Source organism: Ctenopharyngodon idella, chromosome 17 (assembly GCF_019924925.1).
Source record: "Ctenopharyngodon idella isolate HZGC_01 chromosome 17, HZGC01, whole genome shotgun sequence".
NCBI lineage: Eukaryota > Metazoa > Chordata > Actinopteri > Cypriniformes > Xenocyprididae > Ctenopharyngodon > Ctenopharyngodon idella.
Genome location: NC_067236.1, coordinates 12,134,657 through 12,151,226, shown reverse-complemented (window position 1 = coordinate 12,151,226; position 16,570 = coordinate 12,134,657). Strand labels below are relative to the sequence as shown.

The window sequence follows — 16,570 nt, the reverse complement described above, 5'->3', positions numbered from 1 at the left end:
ATAAACGAAAAGTAATTATTTGAAAATAAAATATTTTGTAACATTACAAACATCTCATTCTTGCTGAATAAAGTATTGATTTATTAATTTTATAAGTATTAACCTTACTGAACCTAAACTTTTAAACTGTAGCATATATTTTAAAAACGAACCATATTTCCTGATGGTATTGGTTGACAGCGACTGTGTAAGCGTGTAACATTTTGTAACCATATAACATTTTCAGACGACTTGGAATGAAGAAAGACTGCATTGCCATTTATCAGTCAGATTTATCTGTCTGTTTTGTGTCAGTCTTGATGTTTGTGTCATTTTCACTGACTCATATGTTAATGCAGCTGCATAAATCCATGTGGAATTTTGTTTTGTGCATAACGAGCACAACCATAACTTTTGACAGAAAATGCTTGCACACAAAATACTACTTTGAGCTTTACACCAGGGCTTTATTCATTGAAACACCACAATATCACATATTAAGTGCTGCCTGTTAAACAGACGGACTTTATAAAAATGACACATCCTGAGACAATTACCAATTTCCTTCAAATACAAAACCTATAAATACAAAATTATTATTCTGTACAATTTAAAAACATAATGCTTATCTAAAAACATCCCAAACAACTATAAACTAATCAAATGCACAAAACTGCCAACTTTTAGTACACACTTCAGCACTCATGCATATACAGACGCACATTTTTCAAGTTTGTAAGGACAGGACAGATGTCCGCATTTGGGACAGTTGCAAACCCCAGGTAAAACTTTTGTACACACTTCAAAAGGCATGTTCAAGTTAATCAAATCTGATTAACTGCTCTTAAAACCCAACCCAACCCCTTGACAAATGCTGAACCAACTCAACTTTTTCTAGAATGCTGCTGAATACAAGTCTTTTGTTCAGTCTCACTGAGAAATGCTTGCTACAGAAGAATTATTTCACTGTAGAACTGGGTGTGGGAATCTAGTTGTAAAAAATTCAAGCTTTTCCATATTTTCCCAACCCATATGTGCTCTGCATTTAAGAAGGGTGTTTTCAATGAGTGTATTTCTACACACACCAGACTGAAACGGTTAACTTCAACTTAGTCTCTGCAGCTATAAAACTTACCATTCAGGTGGGGCAAGAATCCCAACTCCTAAAGGAAAAAAAAAAAAAAAAAAAAAACAACAACCTAGGAAACAAAGTTCACTTTGTATTCCCAGCAGTTCAATGTTCAAACAGTATCAAAGGGTTCTGCCAGATCCCATTAAAGGTCCCTAAACTACTTAGAGAGAACTCAATTACAATAATTTCAGGAAAAACTGATTCTACAGGCATCAAAAAGACTATAAAAAAGCACCAATTTAAATCACTTTGAATTAATCATTTGGAAATGTAAAAATCAGCTGCCAAATCTGGACATTTCCTGAGGTTTTAATGGTACAACCTTCTTTCTTGAGGCATTATGTAGTACTACATAATCATTATTCAGTGCCATAGGAAAGCCCATTGTTACAAGATCAAAATAATACCACAGTGTCTAAAACTACAAGATGGAGGTAGAATGAACAGACAAACACCCATTTCTTAAAATCTGAGGATCTAAATTGCTGTTTTAGAAGAGTTTTCAGATCTCTGGTTCTGGTTCAGTTCGATTATGAAGCAGATTCCCCCCATACATGCTCTTAAATCTTCAGTCTAAAACAATTTCATTCACTAGTCTACATTTTATCTGCAGAAGCACCTTTGTTTGCGAACACCTGAAAAAAATGGTCACACAGCCCTCTACTGGCAATGTTTGACAGTACTACAATAATTATAGCTCTAGAAAAGCTTTAAAATTACCTGAGTTTCATACATCTTATTCAAAAATTACTAATAAACAGTAAGTTTTATTCTATCTAGACAAGTTCTAGCTCATATCTAGACAAGGCAAGGCCTGATTTTCTTTGGTCAGTACAAAAAGTAATAATGACCAAAAACAATCCCAATGGGCGAACATTTAACTTATAAAATTGAAATAATTAAAATCACATGACAAATCAATTTTTGTTTTCTCAAAAACTAAACTATACAAGCAAAATACCTTACTGTAGGTAATATGGCTGACAGAAATAAAAAAAAATATGGCTTCATAGTGTACTAAACCTAACACACGAATCTCCTCTAGAGGGCGCTTGTTGACAATATTGTCTGATTCTAATAACGGTAGTAGTTAAAATATTAAGACACTGCCTCATCCCAAATTTACTCTGTCTTTATCAGAAACAGAACCAATTAAGCCAATTCAGTAGTGCATTTTATAAACTCTTCCATCTGTCATAATGTGAAGGAGTGTTTTAAAACTTCATAGGATCTGTGTCTGAATTAAACTAATTACAATTGAACTTGCACACTATCAGTTATTGTTTTGTTACACTGGATGCCTCATGTTTTGAGCAGATCTCCCAGATCATATGTGTCAAAGAAGTCAGATACGCCTTCTCCATCCTCCAGACCCCAGAGGTAGTCGTCGTGGCTGAGTTGTGGCGAGAAGCTAACAAAAGGCCCAGAGGTGTCGGATGTGAAGGCCATCCCAGGCAGCTGGTCTTCGGTGATCTGCAGAAGGCTGGGAGGAAGATCCAGAATCCCCTCCACATCGAGCAGGGAGGTGCCCGTCATTGATGGCTGAGGCTTTGATGGCAAACCTGTACAAAGAAATAGACTCCATTCAGCCTGTGATTTTATAGCTAGGATTAATCTATTCACCAAGATAAAGCTTGTAGCAAAGTTTTGTAGATGGATTCAGATACACAGCTCTTTATTTATACTGACTCTTGTACACAATGTCCCCACTAGCACTTTTTCAACTGAAACATTTGAAAGGTAAACTTTTGTTATTGGTTCCAAAATACTTTAACACTTTTAGCTTTGCTTTGAAAGTGATAAGAAATAGTAAGTTTCTGGTAATTGTCTCACCTTCGGCTGGCTGGGGTTTGGCAGGTAGGAAGACAGAGGGTGTGGTGGCACTGGGGGTTTGTAGGTAATCTTTTCTGGGTGTGGCATTCTTGACAGGACTAGCGTCCTCTAAACATTCTTCAGGACACAAATACACCTCAATTGGGCCATTCTTACTCTTTAAGTAAATCTGCAGCGAGCCCTAGTGAAGGAAAAAAAAAAAAAAAAAGTTGAAATTTTCCTCTCTGCAGTAATAACATTGTTTTAAACATATAGTGGGTAATAAATGATCACAGTTCTTTGTTACAACTTTTTAAATCTAATTCTGTCATGACAAGTGTTTGGCATGGTAATGCCATTGGTCTTGGCGGAGTAGATCTTTTTTACGCTGCTGCTGTTGGTTTTTGTTGCTGCTGCTGCAGAGCAAGTACAGGACTTGCTGCCACCAATACATACAGTGCACAGCATAAATGAGTACACCCCCTCTGAAACTTCTGAAAGTCAGCAATTACTCAATTACTTAGAAGACATGTTAGGGCTCTTTAGAGATGTAATGTTCCAGCAAGTCTGCTTAATCAATTACCAAAGAAGCATGTCAAAATTATTCAGGAAAATAAGATTTTCTTATCAAGGTGATAAAATGATGTGTGGCAAAAATGAGTACACCCTCCTAAAAGTTACTAAATAAAACAAAAAACAAAAAAATTCTGGTGTAAGTTTAAGGCAATGTTTGATCAACAGGTAAGCATGTTGAACCAAAACATTTAAAGATAAGTAATTTCTTGACAATTAAAAGTGTTATATAGCCCACTGAATCATTCTCAGACTTAATGCTGACAACAATGGAACCACTTGGGAGGGAACTATCAGGAGGCTTATTTCTTAGCACAAAAGAGGAAAGTGGTACAAGAGGATTACCAAATCATTGTTTTAAGTGTGAAAATATAGCAAAAGTAACACAGAAATTCAAAAATAATGGACTTGTGACAAGGCCCCTGAAATAATCAGGCCTTCATTTTAAGCTTTCATTTAGTGATGAGGGATTTTTTTGCTAGACAAAGAGCAGGAGAAATACCAAGCGAGTGTCTCAGAGCCAGCAAAAGCTATGAAAAGAGTGACTGTTTATCTCACAGAGTAAGATGCAGCCTGCAGAAATGACATGCATGGTTGTTGTTCTCATGGGAACTACCTACTGTAGCCAAAGCACAATAATTCAGTTAGCCATTTCCAAAGCCCATATTTACAAAATATAGATTCTGGGAATCAATACTCTGGTCTCATGAGACCAAATCAATCATTTTGGATCTAACAGCATCCAAAATGTTATGGTGTTGCTAGAGGAGGAGTACAGTGAGAAGTGCCTGGTTCCCACAGTAAAGTTCAGTGGTAGTAAAGCTCTTATATAGGGATGTATAAGTGCTGAAGGTGTGAGGGAGTTGTGCTTTATCAATGCTGTCATGAATTCCCACACCACTGTGTAATTTAATACACAAACTTGAAACAGAAGACGTTACCCTTTCCTCATTCCCTGCATTATTGGGCATTTTTCAACATGACAATGAGGATATGCATTCTCCCGAGGTGAAACACCTTCTGTGGACATGTATTGCACTCAATCTTAAAACTCTTGAACGCCTGTGGGTGATTCTGTAGAGACGAGTTGAGCAACACTCCCCATTAAAGATCAGGGCATTTAAGGAGCTCATCATCCAGGAGTTAAACAGGACAGATATGACAATTTGTCATGAACTTGTACACTCTGTGCCAAGAAGGGTCAGAGCAGTATATTCAAAATTACGGAGGGCATATAAGTGCTAGAATAATATACATTTGTTGAATTAAATCTAGGGTGTACTCATTTCTGCAATCCTTAATTTAAACAAAATTGGCTAATTTACTTATTTTATGGCTATTAATGACACATATTTTTATTATGTATATGTTTAATACATTTTAGTTTTGCCATCTTTCCATGAATTGTATTAGTGATCATAAAGAAAATACATCTTTTGTATTTATTCAGAGGGGGTGTAATAATTTATGCTGTGCACTGTACACGACACATTGATGTGAGCAAGTAAGACATGCTGCTGCTGTACAATATAGCGTACATGAATTACCCATAGCAGATCTATACAGGTGGAGCTGGGGAAGGTGGAGGGTTTCTGAAAGCGTGCTGCACTGCTAAGTATTTGAAGGTTGAGCAGTAAGCTCATTGTTTTCTGTTGTAACAGAAGCCAATCAGCTGTTCCCTATAGAGAATGATGTGATAGCAAGCAGGTTGAGTTAAGGACCTATTAGCATGACCTATTAGATGAATACTGACCTCGGATGCTTCTGGAACTTCCAGCTTAGTTTCAGTTGGTGCTTTCACAGCTATCACAGTTTGATCTTTCAGGCTGGTTATGGTACGAATGTCCTGATAGGTCACATATCCTAATGTGAGCTTGAGTTAAGGACAAACTGCTTTGGCATCTAATACAGCTTTTAAAATGACTGACAGTTCAGTCACGAAAACTTTACTGCATTTTAAATTAACTGAACTATAAAAGTCTCACGATTAAGAGAAATGCAAAAATGTTGATCATGGATATCTATGCCACATAAGTGTTTGGATGCAGGGACGCATGCTGTTTGAACAGCATGTATGAGTAAGTTCACAAACATGAAGGAGACAAACCACTCCTCAGTTCTTCAGTGTACAAACACACATAAACAATGAAAGGATATCTTTGGTTGTCCTTGTTCTCTGTCAGTTCTCGTAGCCGTGTTGAGCTGGACTGAATGAGGTCGTCCAGAGCTTTCTCCTGCCTGTCCAGCTCAGAAAGCTCTTTCTTAAGAGCGCTGGTCTTCTCCGAATTGCAGGATGAGCCCTCAAACACACCACTGACCCTAAAGCACACAACATATAGAGAACACACTTTTTGAAACTATGATAAAACCATGACACACATTATTATATATATATATATAAAAGCAGTTTACTATTTTAGTTTATTTTAAAAGGTAATTTATTCCTGTGATGACAAAGCTGAATTTTCAGCAGTGTTCAACATCACATGATCCTTTAGAAAGCTTTCTGATACAAGTTGGTGCTCAAGAAACATTTCTTATTATCAATGTTGAAAACATTGTTGAAATTAAAATGTTGAAAACAGCTGGTTAATATTTTTGTAGAAACCGTAATTTAAGATTTTCTGATGACTAGAAAGTTCAAAAGAACAGCATTTATTTGAAATAGAAACTTTTTGTATCATTTTAAAATGTCTTTACTGTCACTTTTGATCAAATGTAAACAGTTTGGATGCATGTCAGTAGATTAGATCTGTGCATTAGGTCTTAAACTTACAGCAGCCTAATAAACCTGCTGCCATTTGTGTTATTAACCTTAATCAAACAACAAAAGAAAAAGTCACTCAACTGCTCTACTAAACTGAAGCAGCTTTAATAAAAAAATCAGTGTATATTTAACTTAAGGCTAATTTTTTTTAAATAGAGAAATTAATTTGGCTGTAGTGCTCAGTAACTTGCAAAATAGTCTTAAAAAAACCAACATTAAAAAAAATCATGATAAAATTGTGGATTGTGATCCTGCCTGAAGAAAAAAATAAATAAATAAAAAATTTGACAACTTCCTACACACTCACAGCCACTGTATGTTGTTTTTGGATTTCTTGCGGATGAGCTGCACTCCCTCCAAAACATTGGTGATGTCGTAGATGCGTCTCTTCTGAACCTCCAGAACCTCTGTGGCCCAGTTCAGATCCAGAACCCCATCAGCCGATTCACTCAGCAAGCCCACAAATTTCTTAGTCAGCAGGCCGAGGGAAGTGTCATAACGGGTACGTTCCCCTGGAGACTTGGGAGCTATAGAGAGAAAGAGACACAAAAGAGCCATTCTTTTAATTATAGTTTGAGTATAACCAGCTGCAGTTACTACTAGAAGAGCAAGAGATGCTTAAACAGGTGTGTTTACTTTTCAAACCATTATGATGAGAGGCCATAAAACAGGTAGAAACTTCCAGCTCCTCAGTCAACATAAGGAAACTGTGGTCTTGGAATCAACAAATGGACGGAATCAACAAAGGTCCATTTGTCCTAACAGTGACTGCGTCTACATGAGTTGCAGATCATTCTGTTGTACTCACTTTTGGGGCTTGGTGCCCTTGCACATGCAGAGTTTCCCTTCCCTTTTGGTGTGCGGAATTCTGGAAGATAAAGAGGCTCTTCCAGATCTAGTCTCCTCTTGGCCTGAGACAGACAGACAAGAGAATGTTCATTAGATCTGCCTTAAAACTGCCTGTAGAATATGTAGTTTCACCAAATCATCTGAATGAACAGCTCCTAGTTTAGCATTGCGTCCTTGGTATTGCATTTGCTAAACTAAACTTTCAGTTATCAGGCAGGAGTAGGCTATGTTGAAAAGAACACAAGAACAATTGCTCCTCTTTCCTCAAGTGCCCATATATACACACTGCCACTTTATATCCGTCATACGTCAGCAGAGACAAGTCTGTTCTTTCACCAGAAGATCAAGTTGACATTGATCAAAAAGTAAAAAAAAAAAAAAAAAAGAATGATTCACCCATGAATGTTTATATTTTTTTTAGCAGTAAGATCAAATGTACACTTAAAATGGTTATTTTACCATAATGGATGATTAACAGGTGAGTAGGCAGCCCTTTGTCTGGAACAGATCAGAATGATTTAGTGTTTACACTAAAAATAAGAAATGATTGTGTTTTCAACCACTTTTGAATGTGGCTTCATTGATCATGTGTGTTGGACCATTGCCTGCATTTAGCACTGTCCATATAACAAACAGAACTACATTAACTGAGAACGTGATATTGTAAACTTCTGGTCAGTGGGTTTTAAATTATCTTTGAGCCTGACATGACCATCTGTATTAATTAAAACCATTTACCATTAAAACTTTTAAGAAGGACATGACCTGAACGTTTACACATTTCTGAAATCTTTAGCATTCCACACCAGGCAGATGGGCTTGTTTTAGCAACCCAACTCCACAAAGAACTGGTTTAAAGAAGCCAACTGACATGGAAACCTGCACCCACACATTCCTGTTTGATTTCCAATGCCATTCAGGACTGCACTTCGCTCAAGACTGAATACATCTGCTCTGAGAACAGTTCACTTATCCTGTGTGCGTCTGCAAAAATGCTTGCACTGTCCTGACCTGAACAACATCTACACCTGTCACTGACATCTGGAGCTGCTGAGCAGGTGGTTGGGGGAGAGAAGGAGTGTAATCTTTCCGTTTTTCGGTTTCCCCTTTTGTTCTTTTTGCTTTTTTTTGTGTAATGACTCTTTACACCTTGTCTCCTATTTTTTTTTTTAATATATATATATATCCACATTCTAATACAAAACAGTTATTTTTGTTCCACATGTACATACTATGTACTTAATATAGCAATTACAATAACTGGGTTATGACTAGGTACTAACCCTGAACCTACCCCTAAACCTAACTCCTGTAGTTACCGTATATTACCAGTACTTTCTTGGGCAAGTACACTGTAAGTACATGTACTGTAAAATAAAGTGTAACCCAAAAAAGGTGCATTCAAACTTTAGGTTTGCGTAAGGCAGCCTTATCAGTGGCGCACAAGATTACGATGATGTAAGATTTGTTGCGTTTTAACGTTTTTCATGTTCCATTGTTCATTCAAAACTTTGCAGGAATAGGCAAGCTCAATAAAGAGAAGATCTTGGTTGTCAAAACCGTAAACAAGCTGTTCACACAGAACGCATTTTCTGCACTGATTTTCCATTGTTTTCTATGTAAACAAGCGCTAGACGGACATATTTGACCGTTGCACTCTCGTCTTGCAACGGAGAGCGGCATGTTTAGAAAGCCATGTAATGTTCAACTTTTAAAAAACATGTCTCGAGACTTTGAGGGGTTTTTCCCCCATTCCACTGCATCTCAAGTTTTTAAATGCAAAAAAAAAAAAATAAATAAATAAAAAAAAAATACTTTGTGATCGGCGCTTTGACTCTGTATTGAACGATGCATAAACACATTATGCTGTTTTGTTCACATTTGTTTATGCAATTTACAAAATTATATTTAATTTATAAATATTTAACGTTATGCACTTTTTTTGTACAGTGTTACTTCATTGCTTTGAATAAACAATTTATAATGCAATGTATTAATATTTCTCATTGCGCCCTCTTGTGGCCTCAAGAGACAAGCCAAAAGCTTTCCCCCTAACTGAAATTATGCCTTCTAAATTCTAATATAATTCAAATATTAGTAATATTTAAGGATAAAATTCGAATTTGCCATTTTGAATGCCCTAATTAGTGCTATGAAAACAACATTTAAAATTTTTTTTTTACTATTTTTATATAGTATAGCTGCATATTTGAACATGAAAACGTATGTAGCTGCATGTATATTTTAAGATTGTTGAAATCATTTGTGGGTCCTTGGCAACAAGGTTTCAAAAACCAATACATGTCTCAACTACAAGTCGTTCTGGAGTCACCACTAGAAGTTTAAAGTAGAGGCTTTTGGGTAAGACTTTGATGAGCATCTTTGAATTGCATGTCTTCAAATATGTGTTAAAGTCAGCTGTTACCATGCTTTAGCACAGCAGACTGGCTCATGATGAACACACCCCCACCTGGGTGTGAGAGGGGGACCTTTGTGTGGTTCTGTTTCTCAGAAGAGCAGCATCTCATATCTGTAAGAGTTTGTGGTTGGTTCTGCCTGTTTCCTGTGTCAGTGGGAAATGAGAAGTGAGAAATGCTGGCTCAGAGCGGATGGGGTGGAAGCTAAATCATTCACTTATAAAGCACTGATCTGGGAGCAGCCCTAATATACCCACTGAAATCCAAGCATTAACCACTACCAACTAAAACAGATTTCAGAAACTGGTGGGACCGCTCCAGGCTCAGAAGTTTCCTAAAGATATGCAAATCCGCAGAGTAAAGCAAACACCACACACAGCAGTGGATATACAGGATAGCACAAATGCCCATGTGCGTGTGTGTGTGTGTATGGTAAGCATACAGAATTTAATAATCAATATATCCCTGACCCTGCATCTGTGCCTTTGGATAAAAGTATCTGGCAAATACACAATGTAAATATAGCTTGTCAAGATAAAACAAGAATTTAAATAACCGCATGTGGTGACTTGTGTGACAATTATGGTCTGTATGCAATCTTTGCAACTAAATGGGTTAAGATTAATAACTTATTAATATAATTAAAATATTCATAATGACTGTATTTAGTTATCATTGTGTCAAAAATCCAACCATAAAACTTATTCTTCATATCAGTTATAACTATCAGACACTTAAATATAAAAATATGATCAGTTAGCTACCGGTATCAAGTCAGAAAAACAATATTGGCTTGATCTCTCTTATACCCTACTCATTCCTAAACAGAATTAAATAACTTAATTAATTAAAGACAGATCTGCACCATTTCTCATCTCACTCAAGAATAAAAAGAAATATTCACAGAGATCATGATGAAACCCTGCGAAATTCTCAACACTGCCATGGCACAATGCTCGTATAGTCGGAAATGTTTCACGAACAGCTATTTCAACAAAAGTTACACAAAACCTGATCATTTCCAATAACTTTTAGAGGATGTTTCATCATTACAAAAACCCCACTTATTGTTCTTTATTCATAGATGACATATTTACATTACTGTTCAAAAGTTAGGGGTGATTCATTTTTTAATATTTTTGACAGAAGTCTCTTATGCTCTCCAAGGCTGCATTTATTTGATCAAAAACGCAGTAAAAACAGTAATAGTGAAATATTATAATTTAACTGTTTTCTGCTGTACAATGTAACTATTCCTGTGATGGCAAAGCTGAATTTTCAGCAGCCATTACTCCAGTGTTCAGTGTCACATGATTCTTCAGAAATAATTCTAATACTCTTAATGTGGTGCTCAAGAAACGTTTTGTATGATCAATGTTTAAAACAGTTGTGCTGCTCAATATTTTTGTGGAACATTATAAAATGTATTTACTGTCGCTTTTGATCAATTTAATGATGAATAAATGTATTAATTTCCTTTATAAAAAAAAATTATATATATATATATATATATATATATATATATATATATATAAAAATATAAAATACTACTATTAGTACTACAATAATAATACCTGACTAACCCCAAACTTTCGAATGGCAGTGTAACTGGGCACAAATTCTTATCAAATTACTCTGGTTGTGAAAGATGAAGTCTTTGCCTATTCTGCACAGGCTCATTTTCATTCATTGGTTTCATATGGTTTTCATACTGTGTGTGCTATAAGAGTCTTGGATATTTAACATGCAGCCGAGGACAATTTACTCATCTCTGCCCGATAAACATGGCTCTGTTAAAATATTTTGACATTTCTAATATGCGTTACATTTCTTGTGAGACATTAACAAGCTTTTTCTTTGAAGCCTATTGCACATTAGGTCACACCTCCCCCTTCTTCTCCCACGCTAAATGGCCTAACTGAGTTTCTCACTGGAGGTGGGGAATGAAGAGTCCTAAACAGTGTTATTGAGTAACTTTCCAACTAATCTGAGGTGTTTTAACAAACACAATCTGCCTGAAAAAACTGGTTTCTGTACGCCTACAGACACACGTGAGAGAATGACCTGCAAACTGTGCCACTCCCAACCACACACACACTATACTCAAAATGTAAGAGTGAGAAAAGTCATTCTGCATCAGTGACGTATTTCGAGGCGTCAAAGTGAAAGGGAGACACAGGTAAAAGCTAAAGGGGAAGTCCAGATGAAAAGGGCGTAAGGGAAGGACACTTTCAAATACAAAACGTGACCAGACGGGTCTATGCAGTGCGATCTGAATTACACAAGTTAAACAGCTTGAATCCCATCACCCACCTTGTTGATGCAACACCTGGTTACTGAAGGCTCCGCATGGGGAAATAGGTAAATTAAGAGAATGAAATGAGGTAAAACGACCTAAGGGACTCAGGGATCGGGGGGAGGGTGTCACTAGGATCTCAGAAAACAAAGCCAAATCATGTGTTCCTCAACATGGTGATCACTTGATCTCGGGCACGTGAGATTTGGAGTGAACCAGAGACCTAGTGATCTCTATGACCTTTTCAATCCTCAAGTTTGGTTCTATTGTATAATTCTCTAGTCTTTATTTTCCTCTTCTGGAGCTTGCCGAAATAACCCTGACATTATTAAAGGGTTAGTTTACCCAAAAATGAAATTTCTGTCATTAATCACTCACCCTCATGTCGTTCCACACCGTAAGATCTTCGTTCATCTTCAGAAAACAAATTAAGATATTTTTGATGAAATCCAAGAGCTTTCTGATCTCCCTATACACATCAACATCATAAATTTCAAGGCCCAGAAAGGCAGTAAAGACATTGTTAAAATTGTTGAATAGTCGTTATTTTTGTTTTGTTTTTGCACACAAAATGTATTCTCGTCACTTCATAACATTAAGGTTGAACCACTGTAGTCACATGGACTATTTTAATGATGTCTTTACTACTTTTCTGGGCCTTGAAATTTGTTATAACATTGCTGTGTATAGGGAGGTCAGAATTCTCTCAGATCTCACCAAAAATATCTTAATTTGTGTTACGAAGATGAACGAAGGTCTTACGGGTTTGGAACAATGTAATTTATGACGATTTTCATTTTTAGGTAAACTAACACTTTAACTGCTGCATGTAGCCTGCAATTATTGTTGTACTTGTGCATTTGATAAATAAATGTTGACTTGATAACATTAACCTAATCTGTGATAACATCTGGGAAAGCCTAACGCTATTAAATATCCTGAACTGTCAGTTGTTACTGATGTTTACATGCAAACAAATACGCTGATAATTGTTTAAATATCCTGATTTACCTTTTTACATGCAAACCAGTAACCTGGCAATGGATGGGGTGGGGGAAATAAAAATAATTGCATGTACAAGACTTTCTAAAAAAAAAAATATCAGGTAATTTCCTGGTGGTAACATCAAAATGTGAGCATCTCTGTTTTAGATCCATAAAAAGTAATGTGCAAATTTTACTGATAACGCCTCTTTTGTAACAGAGCCTATTCAAATCCAGAGAAGCAGTCTGAGACAGGCTTATTATAATCTATGTCAGAGTTTGAGGCATGTGCATCAGTCCTCCAATGCAGACGCCCAGTCTGTTATCAGCCCTGCCCCATATTTTGCAGTGTGAGTCTGTGATCGTTCCTTTTGTTTATCAGCTGGAAGCAGCAAGCAACACAGAAAGAAGTTATACACAGGCAGTTCCTGAAGAACATACTCTGACCTTTTTGACCTTTTCAACAGGTGGAGCTTCTGTGTGGACGAATGGTGAGACAGGTGTACAATGGCGCAGGAAAAAGAGTGAGTGATAATTACAAATGCAGCTGCATAATTTAAAAGCTGCAAAAGTCAAGAGTTTAAACATACAAATACAGGACTAACCAGTTTGGGGATCAGTCTAATGAACCTGGCTTTATGGGAGCATTCATGTTTATTCATTATCTTTTATATAGTTTGCTAAATATAAAAAGGTTCTGTATTGAGGACTTTACCTTTGAAGACCCTTCCCCCGCTTTAGTATTTTACTATGAACCATATAATATAATGTCCAGTTCAGAAGCTGTAAAGCACCCTTCCCCCATCTATTAGCTTCAGCCGCATCCCCCCCATTGAAATAACCCTCTTATGGCAAGCCACTTCAACATTCACTCCTTAAAATTAATTAGTTAAACAATTTTGATATTACTAGCACTTATTTTTAGTAAAGCAATAGAGAATAGCTTTTTTCAATTTCACTAGTAGCTATTCATTAGATACTGGTACTAGTATTTTCCTACAACTAGTCATTTCCCAGTAACGTCAAGGTAACTATGAATGATTTCCACTGCCAACAAATTGCACATTTTTGTCATTGAATTATATGGTGATCAGTGTTTCAGATATAAACAATTACCTTTTGGCTTGTATGCATTCTGATTGTTGTGGGTTCATATCTCATTAACGCTACTGATTAATTACGTACCAGTACTGATTCTTTAGTTGCTTGTTACTAGTATTTATTCCAGTTATCATAGTTCTAATTGTACAGACACTACCGGTTTATTAAAGAACAGTGTGTATTCATAATATTGATATTTGAACCACAGATCCCTACAGAATTCAATCGCATAAATTAGCAATTTTTTAACAGAAACCATGGAATAGGTTTTAGTCAGGGTAGATGCCATATTGAATTATATGGGTCATTGACGAATAAGGTTTTTAAAAGTGTAAAAAAACATAATGGAGATAAAATTAATTTTGAAGTTTTATTAAGTGTTTTTTTTTTTTTTTTAATAATCAATTATCACTGCTTTTGTCATTTTTTACAAGATGGACAAAATTTGTCCACAAAAAATTCATTCGGTTTAACCAAAATTTTGGTTTTACCGAATGACACTTTTGGTTATACCGAATGACGATATTTTCAAACAATGCTAACAGTCTGATATCTAGCTAGCTAGCTAGCTTGCTTGCAAAAGGACAAACATTTTATATTTAGAACAAGCTTTTAAAATATTACAACATTTTCCATGTTTTATAGCGGTTGCACCGAATGACCTGATGTTTCGGGACATGTGTATGAGCAAGTGAAAACATGAATTTTTCAAATAGTTAAAAGAGAGTTAGTTACTTTGCTTCACAACCATGTGGTCCTTTGCAGGTGTCTGAATGATGTCACATCCTGTCACATGATATTGACCGCATGACTTAATCCAAAATGGTCCCTTTATATTGGTTACTCCGAATGACATCAATGAAATTCATTTTTCCAGACATTCTCTCTCATAACAAAGCAACGACTTCTACACATAATTTTAATACCATTTTGCACACGGTTGATATATGAAGTTATAAAATCATGCCAGAATAAAAAAAAAATATATACATTTATTACATTTTAAGATATTTTAATCACAAATGAAATGGCTGTATTGGCCTTTGGACGGTTAAACCAAATGACCTTTTGACACTTCAAAATCTTTAAAATACCTTTATATGTGGAAAAATATAATTTTAACCTTTTGGATTCAATAAATGAGATCTAGCTGTACTACCTTACATACTTTGGATGTCATATCCTTTGTTTTTTATTATTATTAAGGTCTTTGGACAAAAAAAATAAATAAATTGACCCATTCACATTTGAACCTGGGGTTGTGTGAGTGAGAGATTTACAATGACATGCACTGCATAAAAGTTCTATATCACATGTAATTTTCAAAACTCACAACTTTATAGAGTTTTTTCTACTGAACTTTTTTGTAAACATCAGCTAAACAAATGATATGTTGTTAATCATTTGAACTCGCTGTACTTCCATTCCTCCTCGTTTTAATTTCTGTCAAAAACTAAATATTTCGCTACCCTGACCCTGAGGTTTATATTGTGACTAATAGCAAAACAATAAGAACTTTATTTGAATGTAAAACAGAAGGACGACTAGTTTGTTTTAAGAAATAAATTGCTTGCCACACTCTCTTATCTAAAGGTCCTATCCTAATGTCATGACTGAAATATACATGCTGTGTTGTGGTCATACTTTCCAATTACTGGCCTGTTTTATTCATTCATCAAGAACCGACAGATTTTCATTACACCAGAAATGATGGTACAGATAAACCCCCCTGCCAAGGCCAGAAACGGGAAGTTTTCATGTTGTAGGACATGAATTTCACGTTGTGACTGTAGTCATGTTTTAGTAAATGACATTATTATTGCACTACGACATGAAACAGGAAACATGCGCATTCATAACGTAATAGCAAGAATTGGAGTGGCGATCGCAAGAGGCTTACCGGCAGTCGCCCGGAAGAGGTCCGCACCGGCTTAGGTTCCGGCCCGTGGGGGGTTGCGTACAAACAGTTGGGTCTCTGCTCCGCAGCTGTTGTGTTCCCGATTTGAGTGAAGTATCCAGCCGGTACCAAATTCATCGGTGGGCTTGCAAGTCCCGTGTTGAAAAACTCCGTCCTCACCGCGGAGAACATTTTCTTCTGTGGGCACGAGAGTCCAGATACTGCTCCTCTCCCAGAAGCAGGAGAAATCCCTCTGGGTATCCGCATCATTTTGCGCACGAAAACCCGCGAAAGTGACGCAAAAGAAACTCGTTTATTACTCAAATCGCGTCTATAATTTACTGCAGAACGAATCAACCGTCAAAATGAATATGTATATCTTAAAAGAGTAAGACTGCAAATGCTACAGACGATATGCACTTTTGTATAATAAATACTGTTAAAGTTGTAGATAAATTATGCGTGAAAATGACAAAGATATATAAACATTCGACATACACAAAACTCTCCCAGGGTCCTTTGTTGTAGTGGCACGAGAGAGGCTGTTATGTCTTAATATACTGCAAATAACTTAAACATATATTAAACGTACCAGGGTCATTCAACTTGATAAATATACCTTTAAAAGGTAAACAAAGCTTAGAAATGGTTCCTTTCGTAGTTTTTGCGTAAAGCCGGCGATGGTGGAAAACGTTCCTGTGTGTCTGTAATCCCTCTCCGGTAGAGAAGCTTTGCTTTGACATCAGCTCAACAGAGGACTGCTA

The 16,570-nt window shown here is 36.3% G+C and overlaps 1 protein-coding gene across 1 annotated transcript; it reads right to left on the bottom strand.

The window, feature by feature from the left end:
* Positions 1–422: 422 nt before the first annotated feature.
* On the bottom strand, positions 423–16,570 carry e2f2 (E2F transcription factor 2). Its single transcript, XM_051868989.1, has 7 exons — positions 15,810–16,570; positions 7,072–7,174; positions 6,571–6,790; positions 5,654–5,815; positions 5,250–5,364; positions 2,945–3,125; positions 423–2,673 (listed from the first exon to the last, which is right to left on the bottom strand). The coding sequence occupies exons 1-7, from the start codon at positions 16,074–16,076 to the stop codon at positions 2,414–2,416; spliced, it is 1,308 nt and encodes a 435-aa protein (XP_051724949.1). The 5' UTR covers positions 16,077–16,570; the 3' UTR covers positions 423–2,413.

What these genes read in the sequence shown, in the direction of transcription:
- e2f2 (XM_051868989.1), bottom strand. Translation starts at nt 16,076, where the DNA reads ATGATGCGGATACCCAGAGGGATTTCTCCTGCTTCTGGGAGAGGAGCA. An exon ending in AAGGGCACCAAGCCCCAAAA is followed by an intron (nt 6,791 to 7,071) that starts GTGAGTACAACA and finishes TTCTCTCTATAG; the next exon opens with CTCCCAAGTCTCCAGGGGAA. An exon ending in GAGAACAAGGACAACCAAAG is followed by an intron (nt 5,365 to 5,653) that starts ATATCCTTTCAT and finishes ACTCAAGCTCAC; the next exon opens with ATTAGGATATGTGACCTATC.